Source organism: Solenopsis invicta, chromosome 14 (assembly GCF_016802725.1).
Source record: "Solenopsis invicta isolate M01_SB chromosome 14, UNIL_Sinv_3.0, whole genome shotgun sequence".
Lineage (NCBI taxonomy): Eukaryota > Metazoa > Arthropoda > Insecta > Hymenoptera > Formicidae > Solenopsis > Solenopsis invicta.
The window spans coordinates 13011224-13030436 of NC_052677.1; the positions used below are offsets into that span (position 1 = coordinate 13011224).

A 19213-nucleotide genomic window follows, 5' to 3' on the forward strand; every position below is an offset into this window, starting at 1 on the left:
CGTCGCCCGCTGCGCGGCCCAACTCCTCCTCCTCCTCCTGCACCACCTCCTCTTTCTCCTCCTCCTCCGTCACACTCACTCACTCACTCACTCTCTCTCTCTCTCTCTCTCTTTCTCGTTTACTGTGCAGCCGCCATGCCGCGTTCGACGTCTCTCTTCGCTTTCGTCACATGCACTTTTTTTTCCGTTTAATATTCCACCCTCGTGTTTGCGTCCATGTTTTCTGCGACAATAAGCGAAGGTAATGTTAACAATGACGATGGTAAATGATAAAGGTAACGATACAGGCGGTACGAAGGAAAAGGCAATTTTCAATTGTTGTAATTCTGATTCTCAGGAAAGATTGGCCGTTTTCAGTTTATAACGAAGACGAGTGGGAGAATATAGAAAAAGTGAAAGTGCCTGCCTTCTTACGTGCATCGTTACGTGCCCCTTTCTCATTATTCATTAATGATAAATTAAACTTTCAGTGTGCGTGCTTCTTTGTCCATTTCGTGCCTCTCGCTTCCCGCTGCCTTCGCCGCTCCGCAATTGGCCAACGCAGCACGGCGACGCACGTCATGACGTCATTCGGCCTCCGCGATCTGCGAGCAGCGGTGACCCATGTGAACTGGCTTTTACGTCTCGTGAATGGTGCAATCAGGTACAACATAACCTAGGTGTGTAACTGCGTAAAATTAATTAATCTGCGATATTATTAACAGAAAAATGTATGAGTATAAATTTTCTGTATAGAAAAAATATAGTAAAAATATAGTTATATAACATATAAGTATAATTTATTTGGAATATCTTAATGTATATTATATATTTATAAAGTAAAATTTATAAATATACGCACATGTATTATCAGAGAGATCGCTTTTGCTCTCGCTGTAATATTCTTACGAAGAAAATGCACGATTTGTATATAAAAAAATGTAGTCTGTATACTTCATACATTGATATTATATATTTCTCTTAAGTCGAATGTTATAATTTACTTTTTTAAAAAATAGGTAAAAAAAAGTGCCAAGTGTATTTCTCTTTTGTTTAATGTTTATGTACTTTCTTTTTTTTTACAGCGTGAACAATATTATATTGGTTGACTCTACAAACTCTTGAGTTTGGATTAAACGATAAAGAACGCAAAAAAATGCCACAGGGAAAGCTCAAAGTTAAGACAAAGCTGCCAGCATCGGCAAAGGCAAAAGCCAACAAAGGCAAGAAAGGTTCTGCTATCCAAAAGCGTGGAAGTAAGTCATAATGAAAAGACTGGTTTCCTTGAATCAAGCGATACTGCTTTAATATTGAGATTAATATATAATATATATATTGTAAATGTGTATTATCTTTTTCTCCAAGATGCCCCTGTTCAACCTAAGAAAGCAAAGTTGCAGGAAGCGCAAAAATTGAAAAAGATTATTTCAAAAACAGTAAACGCTGCAGCAGAAGATGATTTACGGGAGAGAGCTTTAGAGGGAAAAAAAACTCTTACGAAAAAAAATCCCAAATCAAAAAAATAATATGTTAATTGTTATGATATTTACATATATGAATAATATATTGAATATATTGTATATATATGTATACATATATATTTGTTTGAGATTATTTGGGAAAGGGATTCGATTGAGTGAGATAAATTTTATTCCATTTATTATGTTTGTGTAACTGAAGCTTAGCTTATATTTAAATAACGTTTATAAATTACTGACAAGTAAACTTGTCAATCGATTCGGTTTTATCATTCTTTGTATCAGAATAAATATCATTTAATAATATTATCTAATGTACAAGAAAATATACAGGGAGCTCTATGGTACTCTGCACCCCTTTCATAACAAGATTTTGACGTAATCTGTACGTCGGAATTAAATACCTGTATATTATCATTTTATCACCTTTGTGATGAGGTACAAAATCGACGGAGTAATTTAAAGACTAAAATGTCATATATTATCTCTTAATGTTCTGTTGCGTACTCTCTAAATCACATTGTGTTAAGGCCGCTACAGGAATTGTAGCATCGATTCTTCCGCTCCCCGAGAGATCCTCCTTTCGGAATAATTTACGGAGAAGCGACCTGAAATTTATAGCGATTTGGAATAAGTACAAGGGAAAGACGATTACTTTAAAAGATTAGAATTATTTCAGTTTTCGAATTCTTACCACTAATAAGTGGCCGCTCTGTCGATTTTTACTGATCGCCGGTGTGGTACCAGTTCTAACTTCAATGACTCCCTCTTTACCACTGACTAGTTTGTGAGACACACTGAAACATAATATTGCAAATATTAATCGAATTATATTAAAAGCAACAAACATTGATAAATTATATTTTATTACTAAATGAAAGGATAAAGATTTCAAATATTTGTGTAAAAAAGGATACTTACGATTCAGTATTGACGATCTTGAGAATGTTTGGATTGTTGGTGATGTCGATCGCTTTCGTTAACGCTTCTATTATATGCGGAACTTCTAAGATCAAATCACCCTGTAAAACGCAAAATATGATTTAATCATATAATTATAAAAAAATACAATTTAATTATATAAGTATACGTAACGTAATTATATGTATAATTATACGTAACATAACACACTTATTAATTTTAATAACCATCTAATTTTAAATCACTTTACTTTTAATTTGATTTATTCTATTTGTAATCGCTAAATATCAAATTATTTATTAATTTTCCTATCAAATAATTTATCATTTGCTTCTATATTATACTTATTCTATTTTATTATACTTTAACTTGAAACAATTTTTTTTAATTTAGAATTAAAAGTATTAAGATTTATATTTTGAAAATCTAAATATAAGAACCTTATCCTTTTTCAATTCGGGCGGTATCCTGACGATGAGTAGATTATCCGATTCTCCAGTGACGACCAACTCCTCGATGGCTTTGTAAGGAAGACGATGTTTAAGTTTGAAAGTCTTGAGAGTATCGAGAATGTATACTGCATTTTCTGTTAAAATAAGCACTCTTTCGCGCGGTTTATACCCGTGCCGATCATATTTAATGACGGGAGTGGCGTACTAAAAAATGGATTTTAATGAAATATTTTTATTTTTTAAATTTTATTATAAATATGTTTAACATGAATAAAACAATGTTTTTTTGGTGGGGATTTATTTTTACCTTTATGTTTTCTCCGGAAGTTAAAATGTTGATAAAGCTCTGTCGCAGTGCTTTGTACTCTTCACCGAGACGATCGGTTACAAATCTCGGACCTACACTCTTAGCGTAAGATTTCTTCTTATTCTTGAACAGAGTTTCCGCAAGAATCTTTAACTCAAACTGTTCCTTTTCCTCCTTGCTCAACGCCATTCGATAACAACGAGCTTTCCATCGCATGTGCATTACGTGCAAATGCTCTGATGCCTATAACATATTAAATTATATTAGTTATACAATTAAACTCAATGTATTTCCTATTTCGTTGAGAATTTTTATATAGAGAGCCGAGCTATTTCTTATTCCATACCTGTTGACAAGAATACGGACATGGCGGCCAATATTTATTTAAGACACTTGATGGCAATGATTTCGAAAGTCTGATGAGCCATTGCGATTTTGCCAATTCGATAAATGTCTTGTTAATTTCCGTAGGCGGTCCCTCCCGTGTGATGAATCCTTCGATAAATCTGCAGCAATTTAACAGATATATAAACTTAAAAAATTAGTAAAATAAAAAAGGTATGTTTAATATATACAAAATACTAAATAGAATGTAATAAAATTATAATTATTATAAATTATTGTTTACAAATTATAAAATTATATCCTAATAACCTATAGATATATAAAATGTACTACTACGTACTATATTAAATGCGAAATCTATAGTGAGAGATACGTTTCATTTGATAGAAAGAAAAAATAAAACTCAGTGGGAAATACCTGCGAATAGTAACAACTGCCTGTTGTCGTTTTTTGGCTTGGCGTTTCGCGTGCCACCTGCGAGTATATTTCTGGAAAATGATCGTTGCTTCTCGAAACGCTAAATATTTCCTCCTCGTTAATATAGCCTTCCATTTACTCTGGATAATGGAGGCTATTTCATGTTTCTTCATTTGAAACGCGTCCTCCGTGTCAAATAACGTTTTAGGAAATCGGATAAATAATTTTGTACTGTAACAAAGTAACAAATTTTAGGAATTTGATAAATGTAATTATTTTTAACGTTTCATGGATTATTTTCAAAATTTGAGTGTTCTGCGTTTGCGTAAATTACAATTACAGCTTAAATGATAATCGCGGTCTTACTTTCCCATCCTGTACTCGTCGCGCTCGTAGCCGAGGTGACACACGAGCACTTGCACGCCTTCCTTGGCTGGGCCGTGATATTTCGGCCAAGTTTCCGCACAAAGGCACTTGTAACGTTGCAAAAATTGCTCGTACGGTCTTCGATATGCGAAACCGGCGCGTCTCACTCGCAGGTTCTCCATCAAGCCTAAGTACTTAATTTGATGCAACACAATCTTTTTGTTGAATTGATCTGAAAGCGAAAGTTTAGTGAGTTTTGTCTCGATACATTTCGCTCCAATTGAATTATTTTAATTATTATTACGTGTGCTAATTAAAAGCATTGTGTAACTTCGTTGAGCGTTACGGTTTTATTTCATTTTTATCTTACAATCAAATGTAGACTACTTACTGGGCATTTTAAAATCGTTAGGTTTGATGCAACGAACGTAAGACGGTTCTTTTCCCATGAGAATCTCAATTAGATTATTTAAACTATTTTTAAATTGAGTTATGGCAGTCTCCGGGCGTTTCTTACTTGTTAAATCTTTTACATCGAATACAGTCTGTAAATAACAAGAAATTGCAAGAAGATGCAGGAAATATTTGGAACTATTTTGAAAACATTTCGAAAAGTGTGTGCGAAAGAAATTGAAGGAAGATGCTTTGGTAAAATTTAATTTTCGAAATTGAGAGCTTTAAAATGTTATTCTTTAATTCAAAAATAGATTTTTACTTTTTTTCCCATGGAAAAATTTAAATTCTTACCTTTGTGATAGAATTCGTTGTATTTGACATAACTTCACGTAAATCTCGAAATAGTAAATCATTATTTTTCTCGAGAAATCCACGTACATTATAGGTAACATCGCCGGCGTAATGCACCAATCTAAATTCCTGAAAATAGATTTATTCTCAATTTTACGCGAGTAAATTAGCCAACATAAAATATTTGAACTGATGAAGTAAATTATTTAGTTTTCTATTTGGCACTGGAGATATTACTATTCATGATTCAATTTAATATGAAATTCTTACGTCTCGTCCCATAATTTTCTGCGTTTGTATATCAGCCTTTTGATGACTGATGTAGTGAGGATGATTGTTCAAATTTACGTTCAATTTTTCCAGGAAGCTCATGTCTGTTGGTTCTCCAGGACGCAAACACTCTTCGTCCATTAACGATATTATTCCTGCCGCATTAACGAATTAATTAGCGTGCAATTACGAAAGTGGATGGGCAGAATTTTATGAAAATTCAACCTTTATACTTCTCTTCAATCAAGTCGCAGATGATCTTGTTATTGAAATAGTCTACGTTCTCCCAGGTTATCCCTTCGCGCAGATATTCTTCTTGTTCTGATTTCAATGTTAGTTGGATAAACAGTTGTTGTAATTTCTCGTTGCAAAAATTAATGCAGAACTGCTCGAAGCTGTATCGAAATAATGAAAGAAGTGAGGATTACTGCTAATTAAGCATAAGGGTATTATTTTTATTAAGAAAATCATTTAAATAAATAAATAAAAATATCGTTTTAAAATATACAATATGAAATAATAAAAATATAAAAAAATATAAGACTTGGAAATTTAAAAAATTATATTTTTTTCTAAAATTATTATTTATGGCGCTCATAATATTTTCATTGTAAAATCTTTGAAAGCATCTAATTGTTACTCGACCACTTACCTGTTTTTCTGAAAGATTTCAAAACCATAAATATCCAAAATGCCCATGACCATATTGCGTCGAGGATTAGTCTGGGGCTGTAGAGACTTGTTAAGTCTAGTCACGAGCCAGGTGAATAATCTGTCGTACACGGCCTTCGCCAACGCGTCTCTCGCATAAATAGCCAATTCTCTATTCAAGGGTGAAACCACCACGTCACCGTGGGCATCTATGGTGCGATGAGTAAACGCCTTTGCTAGTCGTTCCACGTCGCAGCCTAGTAACTATTCAATCACAATTTAAGAAATGTGACATCTAGCAATTTACAAGTATTAAATTTACAGAAATATTTATGCGCATAACGAAATAACAGAAAGAAAAATAATTATATAATGAAATAATGATGAGAAAAATGTATAAAAGATTAAACATTTTTTAAGTGATGTGTCAAACTTTTTGACCTTGCAATTATATTAACAATCTTTTAAAAATTGTCGGATTTGAAAAGTAATTACCGTGGCGATGGCATCGACGGACGCGGGTTTCAAAATAGTCGCTACGCCGTCCTCTTCCGAGAAACCCACGTTACCCATGTGTAGCACGGACGCGACTATGACAAACAGGTCGTTCTGTTCTTGCTGAGACATCTTCATGGTCTTCATGGCCTGGACAACTTTTCTGTATTGATTAGCATCGTCGATGGTATCCACTGTACCTTTCGTCTAAAAGATTGATTCATGAATCAACAAAGAGAATTGTAGGAAACAAATTTTTTTTTAAAGCGACAGAATTTCAATTTAAAAGCTAAAATATGAAAGTCAAACAGACTTACTCCGTTGCTCAAGTAAAAATAAGTATCGAGATTTTTCTTCAGAAACAATTTTCTCAACGTATCGTCGTCCGCGCCCGCTAAAAGCTGATAAAAGATATGAAAATTACGTTCGCCAACTGATTGATGGACTACTCGAGATTTTTCCAACAAATAGTTCAGAATATTTCCACCGACTGGATCTCCCTGAAAGCATTATCCAACAACGTTGAACCAAATGCTTCTGCAAATACAAGACAATCAAGAGAAATCGATAACCATTAACTTTGCATAGTAAGTGCAGTAACTACATTGATAATTCTCTTTCTCTTTCTCTCGAACTATTTTCATAATTATCATGATTATCACTTTCCAGAGAGTAAAAACACTCAATTTTTGCAAAGAATTTTTTTTTTCAATTTCTTTTGATTCTACTTTTAAAGGGAATTCATTATTCGGAATTTTACCTGAAAATTGAACTGAACGTCCATATACTTTCCGAAGCGGGATGAATTGTCATTGCGATTGGTCTTCGCGTTACCAAAAGCTTCCAGCACGGGATTGCTACCAATCAATTTATCGTTCACCTCTTCTACTTGTTTTTTATGCCCGGTAGCAGCCGCGATAAACTCTAAGATCTTCTTGGACGCCTCCGTTTTCCCAGATCCCGATTCACCTTGGATGTGAAGAAAAACCATATTTAAAAGAATAAACTCAACAATGAAAACGAAAGCGACAAAAAAATTATATAAAATTGTTAATGTAAAACAATAAATGAAACGTGACTTACCCGAAATCAAAATGCATTGATCGCGATTCTCCTTAGCCAGAGATTGATAGGCGGTGTCCGCGAGAGCAAAACTGCGAAAATAGATTTTTATAATTTATAGAAATACTAGCGTTACGTTTCCTCATATGCAGGGTGCCCCGGATTTGTTGCAATTTGTCCCGCAAGACATTTTTCTTGGCGAAAGTTGAACAAATTCCGAGATACCGCGTACGATACAGGAGACGATGGGTGCTTACATGTGAGGAGATGCCTCAAAGAAGTTTCTCCCGTGATAATAAAGGATCGTTTCCGTGGAGTAGATGGGCAGATTCTTGTAAGGATTCACCGACACCAATACCTGGCCGATGTACGTCTGCAATATCAAAGATAAGAAGTTTCTCTTAAGTTACTCAAAATCACTTTTCCTAGATTCAGCTGATTATGAGTAATTTTATGTGAACAAAGTAAGATAAAAGTGTAAAGTAAAATTTTTTAATTTACGAGGTTTCGTACTCTCAAAATTGATTTTGCAATAACACAATCCGTAAAAATAAATCACACAAATAAAAAACAAAAGGCGTTAATATCCTGCTTCTGCCTGATAAATTGAATATGAAATAATTGGGACATTTTTTTAAAATTCGTGCTATTGATTAATTACGCCTTCCACTTACGTAAATGAGATCCTCCGTGAATCGTTTGTGCAAATTATCGATGAAGGCGGCCTCGCTGCGGAAGTTCTCCAGCAGGACGAAGTCTTGAACGCCGACTCGGTCGCGCTCGTGCAATCCACGCTCCATGTTCTCGGGCAATTTCCGGTCGTGCTTGAAGACGTCCGGTCGCGCGCCGGGCTTTCTGAAGACACCCCCGGTGTCGACTGTCTCCGCGCTGCAAATACCCGAGAGAATGAACTACCCCTTTACGTCTTTCGGTATGTAACGGGCTTTCGTTATTCGCAACACGCAATTTCTGTGTTTATTAATTTAGTAGGATTAGCCTAATCGAGAGCTCTTTCAGTTTTTTTACAATTTATGAAGACAATAACAAGAAAATAAAATTAAATTGAAAGAATAGTAAAAAGAGTGTTATAATTGATTGCAAAAGCAGATATATTTATCGAACATCACTTGTCATTAAATTTATCTGATCGTACTTATCAGTCATTGAAAAATTAGCATCGTTAAATTTAAGAGACTTTGATTTATAGCTTTAATACTGTAGGCTTCGTTTAATGTTTTATCCATTTTGAAATGACGTTAAAAATTTATTTAACAGGTAGCGTGTATAAAGTCGCCGTTCTATTCGGCCTCGCGGTCTTGCGGACGATAAGAATTCAGATTAGATATCGGAGTCCGTAACATTCAACGCTCGTAGACAATAGAGCGAACGGCAATAGATCGATCGGAACAAATATTTCTGTATGCCACTGAATAGATAAAGAGACAGTGCAACACGAGAGAAAGTCGAGTGCATTATAGTGTCCGCGATATACCGAACAAATAATATGCCGAAAAAAAAGAGTTTGATAATAATAAGCCAACTTTGGGGAAATAATTTCAATTAAATGTTTGATTACTATCCTAATATTTAGTGATATTTAATAATTATATTAATAATAACTAAACGTAATAATAGTAACCAATTGATTACTAAACGCTCATTAAACGGTATTAAATGTTACTAAATATTTTATTATCATAACCGAATATTTAATTGAAATTAATTAATCCAAGCTTAATAATTATCATCTGAGTTTGATCATTATTTGCTTCAGTATGCGAAGAGTCATGTAATTTCTGCCTAGCGCTGTTGTATAATTCTGACAATAAACATGCAATTAAATTCGACATTACGAATTCCACAGGTTTATTTTAAAATATTCACGAAAAATCAAGATTATTTATGGCTTGTTGGAAATATCCGCGGTGATAAGTTTCAAGCACTCACCCCATGTTTCCGTGATCCTATAGACACTTGTACCTGCAATGTCCAAATGAAAAACGAAATTTATTCGATGATCGTCGTTTCGGCATTGTTAATCGCGATCACGGATTTCTATTCCTCGCTGGCTAGAATAAACGCGAATTCGTCCGATAAGATAAACACTAATTCTCCGAGAGAGATTCACGACGTCTGATATTATTGGATCCAAGCGGAAAAGATTAGATGATTGTAAAAGTTCGATTTCAAATAGGCGAGCAAAAACTCAATTTATCAAATCATCTTATCGACGGGAGATAGAAATTAAAAAAAAAAAATGTCTTTCCGCGTACAGCTATTGTCGCTGTTAAAAAGAAATTTTATCGTGTTTCTTGAGTGTTATGTTATTGCTCAAATAATATATATATAATGAAGCAATCATCTCGAAGATAACAGGGAATAACGAAAGATTCAGAAGTGCGTGCTCTCTAAAGGTTAATCTACAATGAGTTTATTGCTTTCTATTGCTTTTTACCTATTGCCTTTTTGCATTTTTGCGCACTATTTTATCAACGAGTGTGTTTCTTGTCTTCTTTCGAGTTCGTTAATTTTTATCTCGCCAATTTCGATAAAACACTGCGCGAAGAGGCGAATAGCGATGAGAAGCAGGAGAAACAAAAAAGCACGTTGTAGATTAATTTTACATTGAGAAAGAAAATTGTTAACTTGACTAAATTTTTTTTAATTCGATTAAAATCTTTTAGTTCAAGTATTTACGTATTTGACTCAAATACATAAAATGCTTGAAGTTCCGTTTAAGCATTTGTAAATTTAACTTAAATACATAGATACATGAAATGAAGAAATTTAATCGAGTCGAAAAATTTAGTCAAGTTAACAACTTTTCTCGGTGTAAATCTCGTGAAGTAAAAAATCACGCGAAAAAATTACACAAGTCCAACTTTCACCCTTTTAGAGGTGATGTTTCGCTCTATGAGATTTAAAGAGTGATAAGCAAACTTCTTCGCGATTTTTAATCCTGAAACGCTCCACGTGTCACTTTTCTTAATGTCTTTAATATCTTGCAGCAAACTAATTAAATTTATGCTCAATGAACGAACAAAAAATGGGCACAAGGGATTACTTCAGAAAACTTTGTAAGCATGTTAAAGGTCTCATGAACTTCGTTCCATTCAATTTCGTAGAATGCACTTATATTTTTTCAATAATGCACATCTCGATTTTTTCCTCAATTCCGTGTAACGCAAATATATTTATTATATCATAATATATTATATATAAGATTTAGTCTTCACATAGTACAAAATTTATATCTACACTTGAAGAAAGTTAGTGGCAGTTAACACTCATATTCTCATATGTATATAAACAAGAGTATAAAATCTTTAAAGAATTTAATAATTTTAAACAAACAAAACTGGCTTACATGAAGAAATGAAATTTTTTACGTGAGAGACAAATTTCTTTATGTAAGCTGTGTGCGCTCAAGATTATCAAATTCTCTCAAAAAAATTTCATGCACTTTCTTATGTACAATGAAAATATGATTCTTGATGTGATAATAATTTTTTTTTTCTGTGCACAATCGTCCTTTCTAATTTCACATAACGAAACAATATTTTTTACGACACGTGAATCGTTATCGCAATATAAAGGCTAGCCGCGAAGACTCGCGAATCACTAAGTAGAAGGCAGTCCGTCGTCGTGTCCGACGATACTTAACGTAAACACACAAGAAATTTCATATTACTTCGGCTTTGATATTGCTTTGGTTTTCGGCACGTATCGGTTCATGCGTTTTAATAACGCGGTAGCAAAGTGAGTCGCGCGTTTGAGGAGATGTTAATCGGAGGAGAAACCGGAGAACGGAGGAACCAACTTGCGACTACGACTGCTCAAGAGAGTGACCCGGCGATGACCACCACCTTCCGTCCGCAGCTCATCAGCGATTCCCTCTCCCGCCGTCCTCTCCGTTATCCGCACGACTGATAGCGAAACGGCGCCTAACAGCGAAACGAATCGAGAGGAAAACCTGCGTAAGAATGTCTATTGTTGTAGCGGCTCGTAGTAAACGACTCGTGTTAACGCGTTAATGACCGTCTTGCCTTGAATCTCTTAGAATACAACAACTTTATTAAGAATGAAAGAAAAGTTTCATTACCGAACAATCTTTCTGTAAATCGTTAAGCAATGAGTTTCCAAACGCACTAAATATATGTGCACCTATGGCGGAAAAATTATTTTTAAATTAGTGAAATCTTATTTCTTTAACTCGATTTTTCTTAAGTTGAAGTGAAAACCTTTGAGGAAAATAAAAATTTATTTGATTTCAAGAAATGACATCATTAAAAGATTTTTTTTTAATCCAATAAATTTTTTAAGTTAAACAAATTATTTAAATGAAATAAATCATTAAATTAAATAAATTAAATAAATCCTTTGTTCAAATTATAATAATTTTTTAATGCGAAGAAGATAGTGACAGAAATGTAAGAAATAATTTAGTTGTTCCGATTTTAAAAATATATTTCTTTCATTTAAAAAAAGATCCGCGTTGCGGACAACCAAGCTATTTCTTTAATTCAAATAAATTCACAATAAAAAAATTTCTTCGAATCAAAGAAGCTTTTCTGTAGTGTAATTTGTATAGCAATGCACTTTTCGAATTTCTTTGATTCAAACAAATTTTTTTACTCGAAGAAACTCTTCTCTGAGTAAGTACGTGTCATCAAAACTTCATCTTCCATTCATTTAATTAGCATTCGTACTTAAATACAAAACAACGAAAGGCAATGCAATCTTAGAAATCCAATTTTGCAAAAATGCTGATTGTATTAAACCGAAATAATCAAATAAACTAAATATTAAATTATATTAAATTATATTTTATTTTTTCATATCTTAGATTTTAATTAGATTTTATTTCTGTCGTAATCAATAATTTTGCCGCGTTGATAAAGATAAGCTTTATTAGTGTATTAAAATTGTTAAGATTAAAAGTGCAGAGGAAAAATTATTGTTATTGACGCAACATATCTACGCGAATCAAAATTTTAGACATTGTTCGGACGCGAATTACACGGTGCCGAAATGCAATTGCAGATTAATCGGTGCAAAACCGATGTTAATCGATAACAGAGCGCTGATAAGCCGCAATAAAATCCAGCGTATCTAATCTAATCTAATCTCGTGCCATTCTTTCTAGACACGCACGTATAACAGGTTCCCGCAAAGAAACTAATAAAAATATTCGTGACTCTTCGCTATTATTATCGACGTTGTGTAAGATCGGATCGCATAATGTCGTCGGTATGCAATTTTTATCGCAATATGAGATTTGCGTCGCATCGCGTTAATCGTTGCATTAATCTTTCAGCCGAATCGATCGAGTCTCCAATCGCGAAAGTGTCCAGGACACGTTGATCGCAATGTCTCACTTTGTATTTACAGCTTGCTTATTTACTATTAATTAATCAAAGCGAAACTACTCGATCGTCGTGTAAAACATTCAATTGCTCATTTAGGTACGATCTAAGCGTAGTACAAAATTTTAACCCGAAATTAATCTACACGGAAAAAATTCTCTTAAAATTTTGCCCTAGAAGTTTCATGATTGTTCATGAGGCAATATGGTCTTCGAAGAATTTTACTACACAATTTTAGTAAAATTCAACTCTACCAAATTTTATTAAAAGTGCACTGAGAGAAAAAATTCCTAAATTTTAATAAATATTTATTCGGATAGTACTAATGAAATATTTACTTACGGTACACAAATATTGTGCTCTGTAAGAAAAAAAGTGATGCTTAAATTAATGGTTCTTGTATTTAAATAAATATATACAGTGGATCCTCCTATATCCGAAGTTTCATTATTCGAACAGCGTTTTGTAGTAAGGTTTACAAACTGTTTAAGTATACAATAGAAAATTGAAATTTCTGTTTGAATACTTACATGGAATTTAATACGAAAATGTGTTTATTCTATGATACAAAAATTTCCTTATCCGAACAATTTTGTCTCCCTATTATTTCAGATATGGAAGGCTCCATTGTATTTAGATTTAGTAAAAATCAGTGCTGTTCTAGTAAATTATATTTATTAAAATTTAGAAATTTTTTATCTCAGTGCTCTTTTAATAAAATGTAATAAAGCTTTCGTAAAATTGATTGCATTTTACTAAAATTACGGTTTTTCGAAGGCCATCGTGCTAACCATTATGATCATCATCACTTTGATAAATTTTAATAAACATTTATTAAAGTTTAGTAATTTTCCTCAGTGTATAGCGAAGTTCTTCGAAGTCCACGTTATACTACGATTATCAGAATTTTGAGAGGATAAATTCCGAGAGAAAATTCTCTCTGTATACTGAATGCTGAGGAACGCGCGGGTCCGACACTCGCGAACAAAGAGACGGCTAATTGTAAGTTAAAGAAAGACAGGGAGAGAAAGCGCGTTGTGTTATTATTGATCTTCAAGATCGACAATTAAACAACGTTTATCGCCAGCGGAGAACCAGTCCGTCTCTTTCGTGTCCGTCTCTTTCGTGGAAGTCAGGAATCGATGTGACTCATTGATATACTCCGGTCATGAACCTCTATTCGGCGAGCAATTTTCCCTCGCCTTGACGGAATACCGTGAGGTGGTGTGCGCGAATGCGGGTCTCTCGGGTCTCTCGACCGCGTATCGCTCGGCGTGCACGCATGGTGTTACGGAGGAGGGAAGTTTATCAATCGCGGCTCGCACAAAGAGGACCATTGTCGCGGCTCGCCGCCGCGCCGCTATCGAAATTCACGAGCAGCGACTGTAGGCAGAAGCCCAGTCACGTACATATGTACGTACATACGTTCTGCGTAAACAAGCTGCTTCGATTTTTTTAATTCTCTTTCTCTCTCTTTTTTTCCTTCCTCGTGCGGGATGAGTCACGCGAGAGAGGCAAGCGAGACCGCGCGTTTGAACGGCGCGGCGTTCGGAGAGTACCGCGCGTACATGCATACGTACGTCGAAAAGGTAGTCCGAATGAGAATGTTACTTGCGTGCGGCCTGCCGCAATTTTTTGCATCCTCTGCATGCGAAATGCACCGAAAGGGTTTGCGCTCAGTGGGGGAGGAAAAAAAAAACGGAATATTCTTTCGGCGCCGCGGATCGACCGGGGTCGACCGATCCAATCGGGTTTCCGTTTCTCCTCGATGCGATAAGGTCGTTCGCCGGAAATTTCCGATTAGCGTGATGTCGTTTATTTGATTAATCGATCGCGCGCGCGCGCGTACTCTTCTACGCCGCGTTCAGCCGATTGCACGAAACGGAAAGTCGTCGTCCCGTTGCATTTTTCTGCACACCTGGCTCTGCACGCCTGCCGGCCGAATCGGGGACGCTGACGTAACGCGCGATGAGTCAAGGGGAAAAATGGGGTCCTTGGGACCAGTCGCGGGGACGCTTGTTGAATAAAAAAAAAAAATGATAAAAAAAATAGAGAGACGAGACGTCTTGACGGGAGGTCATTCCCGCGCGATAACACGCGCGATATACACACACACGCGCGTGGCGAGAATGAGTACGTTGCATCGAAAATTCCATCGATAACGATCGTCGCGAGGAAACGTCTATTGTGAAGTTTTCCCCATCGTCTTGTTGGCATATTACGCGCTAATTTCACGAGGGATTAACCCTGAAATGCCACTCGCAACAGTCGCACCTCGTATTCCTCGTATATCAACGCCCACGTAATTGAGCACCTCTTTCCACTTTTTTATGTCTACTTTGTAAATTGCGAGGTGTTAGAATAATTGCATTAACTGTTTTAAAAAAATCTTATTGAATGTTGTTGTAAGGCTAATTGTGAGTGAAAACTCAACAGCAGCCCTACAAGCGCGCGTGTAATATTATATAATCTCAAGTAATATACTAGGTATATTTTTAGAATATTAAATGTACTATTCTATTGATACAGTAATTATTTCTAAAATATTAATGTAAATGCCTTTATTAAAGTAAAAGTTTGCAAAAAAATGGAGTTTAAACGTGCTATTTATTATTAATAACTTTATAATATATTTCAAGAAATTTTCATTGCACCAAATCTCAAAACTGTATGAATATTTTTATAATATTCCACGGATATTAAAGTAATATACCAAGAATATTGTATAAAGCGAACACATAACGTTAACAGAATATTTCCATGATATTAAAAAGATATCAACTAATATTCCTGGAATATTGACAGTAATATTATTTTAATTTTTAATATTCGTACAATATTCTAAGAATATTACGTGCTTACAGGGATTCCTTAATAGCGTAAATTAATTAATGATACTTTTTGGATTGTAAGATCTCGGATTTTTTTCCCGTTTTTCTTTCCTTCCCTTCATAACCCCGAGCGCCATTTTGGGAGACTGCATACGTTCGCCACGCTGCAATTATCGTTGCATTTATCTGGGTGATTGGGTAACCCTCTTATTCTCTTGCCTTCCTGCGTCTGGTGCACGTGCACGTTCGTTTAACTTGTCGAGGACGACGCAACCCATTTCCGGAAACCGGTTAGCCTTTTAGTCGGCGAGGGGGGAGACCATCGTTTTCTTGCGGATTTTACATTCGCGGGCTGAATGGCGAACGAGTTCATAAAATTATGACGAACGAGGGTCACTCTCTCCAACGCAGAGTTCGCGAGACGGCGAAAGGTGCGAAATTTTTCCAGACCGCGAGGAAGATTTCTAAGAAATGTCCATTTTCTCATCAATCAGGCGACTTTTCTCGACTTTAGCGATGAGTCTTACGTTCTCTATAATTCGCAAATTTTTATTTCACTCCTGTCGAATTGAATAAGATAATGAATTTCAATTGAACAGTTTCACTCTGCGCGCTACAATTAAACGTCGCCTTACACGGCTCTCGATCGTCGAGCAGTTGTCGGCGGACAACGGACAATTTCCGGGGCACGTTTCGCCATCGCACGAAACCCGCATAGTAAAACCGCTCTTATCTTACGATAACAAAAACGGAGAGAGGCGCGAGCACACACGCGCACGTGAGCGCGCTCTGCGCGACATTTCCTGTCCCGTCCTTTTCACCGGAGGTGCTGTCAGAAGTTTCATTACCGAAGCGGTTTCGCTTCGCGCAGGTTGCACTCGGCGGCTGAAATTTACGGGACCCATAGCGAGAAACTATTTTCAGCGCGTGCTGGCTCTTTGCGACGAGGATTCGACTCGCTTCGAAGAGCTTTTTCCACGGGAAGTCGTCTGTGCCACGACTTGCTCCATTATTCTGGTGCTATTATATGCAATTTTCTTAGATAGTCGCAAGAACAACGTCTCTTTAAACTGGTCTTTAAACTATTCTTGTATCATTATATATATATATATATATATATATATATATATATATATATATACAACGTAATAAAAATTATATTATTTTATATTATTTGATATTATTTTATACTATTAATATTATGAGATAACGGTGAATATATGCATAAAAACGTCACGCAAATGTGATAAACGAGGCAATTTGAGACAAATTTAAAAGAAACTCACATAGAAGTGACACATTTTATTAGTCTTGTCTAGAAAGTCAACCTCTTATCCAACCTTTACACCGAGAGAAAACTTTTTTTTAATGAAAAAAATACATTTTTTTAACCATATATTTTAATGTGAATATTTGTTTGTTTTATTTAATTATAAATAAAAATATTTACTCTTAAGTGAATAGACTTATTATCTTAAATATATAATTTAGTATTTTTATATTTTTTACATTTAAATAAAATGATTTTACAAATAAGCTAATAATATTATTAAACTTGATTGAATTGCTTTCTTCAATTAAAAAATCTGATTATCTTGGATATAAAAATAGTCTATATAGCAGTAAATATTTTTTAAAACTGCAAAAAGCTTTTTGATTAAAAATTATTTCTACATTCTTATTCGTACATAAATATTTCAAATATAAGAAATTTTTAACTTGACTGCAGGACCCACCGAGTAAATAATCTTTTTGTTTGAAGTTATTTCTCCTCTGAGTGTAAAGCCAACTTTTTTAGCCATCTTCTAAAGCCAACCTTTTAAATGCTTTATGTCACAATTCTTAAGACTATTACGCGTAAAAAAAAAGTTTTAGTCGTAATCTGGTACACCCAGAGTAAAATTATATTTAAACTGATGAAACCGTTTCTTTAACTTGGTTTCTTTAAGTTGAAGTAAAAATATCTTTGTGGAAAATAAAAATTTATTTGATTTCAAGAAATAACGTTATTAGAGTTTATCTTAAGCTAAATAACAGCTGTTCTGATTTTAAAAATATATTTCTTTTATTTAAAAGAAAAGATTTGCGCTGCATATCCAAACTATTTCTTTAATTCTAATAAAAGGAACAAGCAAAATTGTCTTCAAGTCAAAGAAACTTTTCTTTAACCGTATAACGATGCACAAATTTCTTTGATTCAAACAAATTTTTTTTTTACCCAAAGAAACTGACAATGAGTATAAGACCATAAGCATAATTGATTAATCATAGTCCAACCTTTTAAAACGCAAGAACGCTTAATTGATCGATTTGCTTACGGCCTTACGATTACAATGAAATTTTACGCGTGACAGCCTTTACTCTCGATATAATTAATCATAGAATTTAAATTATTTTGATATTATTGGAACGCGATTTGGTAACAAGATCATAATCAAACTTTGATCAGCCAAAACGCTTGTCTGATGTCGATGCTGATTGAACGTTGGTAAAATAAGATACAAAGTGACAAAATAATGCAAATATCGTTTTTACTCCGCGTCTTATCGACCCCAGGTATTACTCTTGTTGACGGCTAATGGATTAAATTGCGGAGGCGTGGAGATCTTACGTATTCCTCACCGAATCTTTCTCGAGGAACCGGTTCGGATTCGGATCGACCTTGGAGTCTCGGTCATCCTCCCGGGCCTGAAGTTCAGGGCTTTCAAGGTGTTTGTCCGCGGTAGTAGTGAGCCTTAATAAGCTCCGCTTGCGGTCCAGACGTGACGAGGGAGAATGGGACGGAAGATCGGGACGGAAGAAAGAAAAAGAGAGAGAGAGAGGAACGAAATATGCACGCCCGTGTATAATAATAAACCGACCAGGAGCGAATCGCGGTGTTGCGGAGGGCGAGAGGACAACAAAAAAGAAGACGGGGAACAACACCCAAGCACCGGGTGGAAAGACCTCGCGAGTCGATTTAACGGCGAACCTTAAGTAAGCGCCGATCTATTTTCGGTACGCGTCGCCTTCTCCTTTGAATCCGGCGCGCGCGTTAAAAGTCAACCCTGCGTCCGTCAACCCGGGGACTTGGCCGAATATAAACTTTTACCCGGTTCGTCGTTCGAACAAAATTACACGCGTTTACGGTACACACCTGAGCGTATGTTATTTCGCGTTGCTTTCGTTGCATTCGCAGCGATCGTTGTCGTTTCTCTGGACGACAGCTCAACTCGTTTGTGAGAAATTACTATGGATGTCTGCAGTCTGTATTTGTCGCTATGTGAAACTGTCTAGATGAAGAAACGCTTTATCTTATCTTTATCTAGATTAAATGATTATATGTATACGTTGGAAGTGTTCTTTTGTCTTTTTTAAATTATCTAAATTAACGTAAACCATAACGAGCGTAAGGTATTGTTCTTGGCTCCAACCTCAATTATCCTAGCAGGAGAAATTTTTGCGTAAATCTGAGAAAACAGTGGTGCAATGTACAAATTGTTTCGAAACTGTAAGTACACTGAAAAAAAGAAATTTACTAAATTTA

At 35.2% G+C, this 19213-nt stretch overlaps 2 protein-coding genes across 9 annotated transcripts in view; one reads left to right on the plus strand and one right to left on the minus strand.

Annotated features, from left to right (window-relative positions):
* Positions 1–108: 108 nt before the first annotated feature.
* On the plus strand, positions 109–1804 carry LOC105201085. 3 transcript variants are annotated; one of them, XM_026137944.2, is made up of 3 exons: positions 109–241; positions 471–659; positions 1065–1136. In XM_026137944.2, exons 1-3 carry the CDS (start codon positions 217–219, stop codon positions 1067–1069), a joined length of 219 nt encoding a protein of 72 aa, XP_025993729.1. In that variant the 5' UTR covers positions 109–216; the 3' UTR covers positions 1070–1136. The 3 variants fall into 3 exon arrangements, with proteins under 3 accessions (XP_025993729.1, XP_025993727.1, XP_025993728.1); XM_026137942.2 differs by lacking the exon at positions 109–241 and adding an exon at positions 1345–1804 and having other exon boundaries at positions 1065–1235; XM_026137943.2 differs by lacking the exon at positions 109–241 and adding an exon at positions 1345–1804 and having other exon boundaries at positions 495–710; positions 1065–1235.
* The window catches only part of LOC105201086 (unconventional myosin IC), a 47591-nt gene continuing 29999 nt past the window's right edge, over positions 1622–19213 (minus strand). For 2 of the 6 annotated variants that reach the window (XM_011168947.3, XM_011168956.3), the window contains exons 2-19: positions 8165–8378; positions 7748–7863; positions 7512–7582; positions 7189–7397; positions 6746–6928; positions 6429–6635; positions 5935–6197; positions 5508–5677; positions 5283–5437; positions 5013–5141; positions 4657–4810; positions 4266–4497; positions 3900–4130; positions 3484–3643; positions 3138–3380; positions 2819–3034; positions 2379–2479; positions 1622–2254 (exon numbers count right to left, since the gene is read on the minus strand). In XM_011168947.3, the coding sequence (XP_011167249.2) occupies positions 2128–2254; positions 2379–2479; positions 2819–3034; positions 3138–3380; positions 3484–3643; positions 3900–4130; positions 4266–4497; positions 4657–4810; positions 5013–5141; positions 5283–5437; positions 5508–5677; positions 5935–6197; positions 6429–6635; positions 6746–6928; positions 7189–7397; positions 7512–7582; positions 7748–7863; positions 8165–8378 (3181 nt within the window). In that variant the 3' untranslated portion in view covers positions 1622–2127. Of the gene's footprint in view, positions 2255–2378; positions 2480–2818; positions 3035–3137; positions 3381–3483; positions 3644–3899; positions 4131–4265; positions 4498–4656; positions 4811–5012; positions 5142–5282; positions 5438–5507; positions 5678–5934; positions 6198–6428; positions 6636–6745; positions 6929–7188; positions 7398–7511; positions 7583–7747; positions 7864–8164; positions 8379–9437; positions 9471–11181; positions 11597–19213 lie in introns of those variants that run through there. The other 4 variants (XM_011168949.3, XM_011168955.3, XM_011168948.3 and 1 more) reach the window with 4 other exon arrangements.

Coding starts and splice junctions, on each gene's coding strand:
- LOC105201085 (XM_026137942.2), top strand. CDS start 1,136: ATGCCACAGGGAAAGCTCAAAGTTAAGACAAAGCTGCCAGCATCGGCA. Junction 1,236..1,344: donor TGCTATCCAAAAGCGTGGAA/GTAAGTCATAAT, acceptor TTTTTCTCCAAG/ATGCCCCTGTTCAACCTAAG.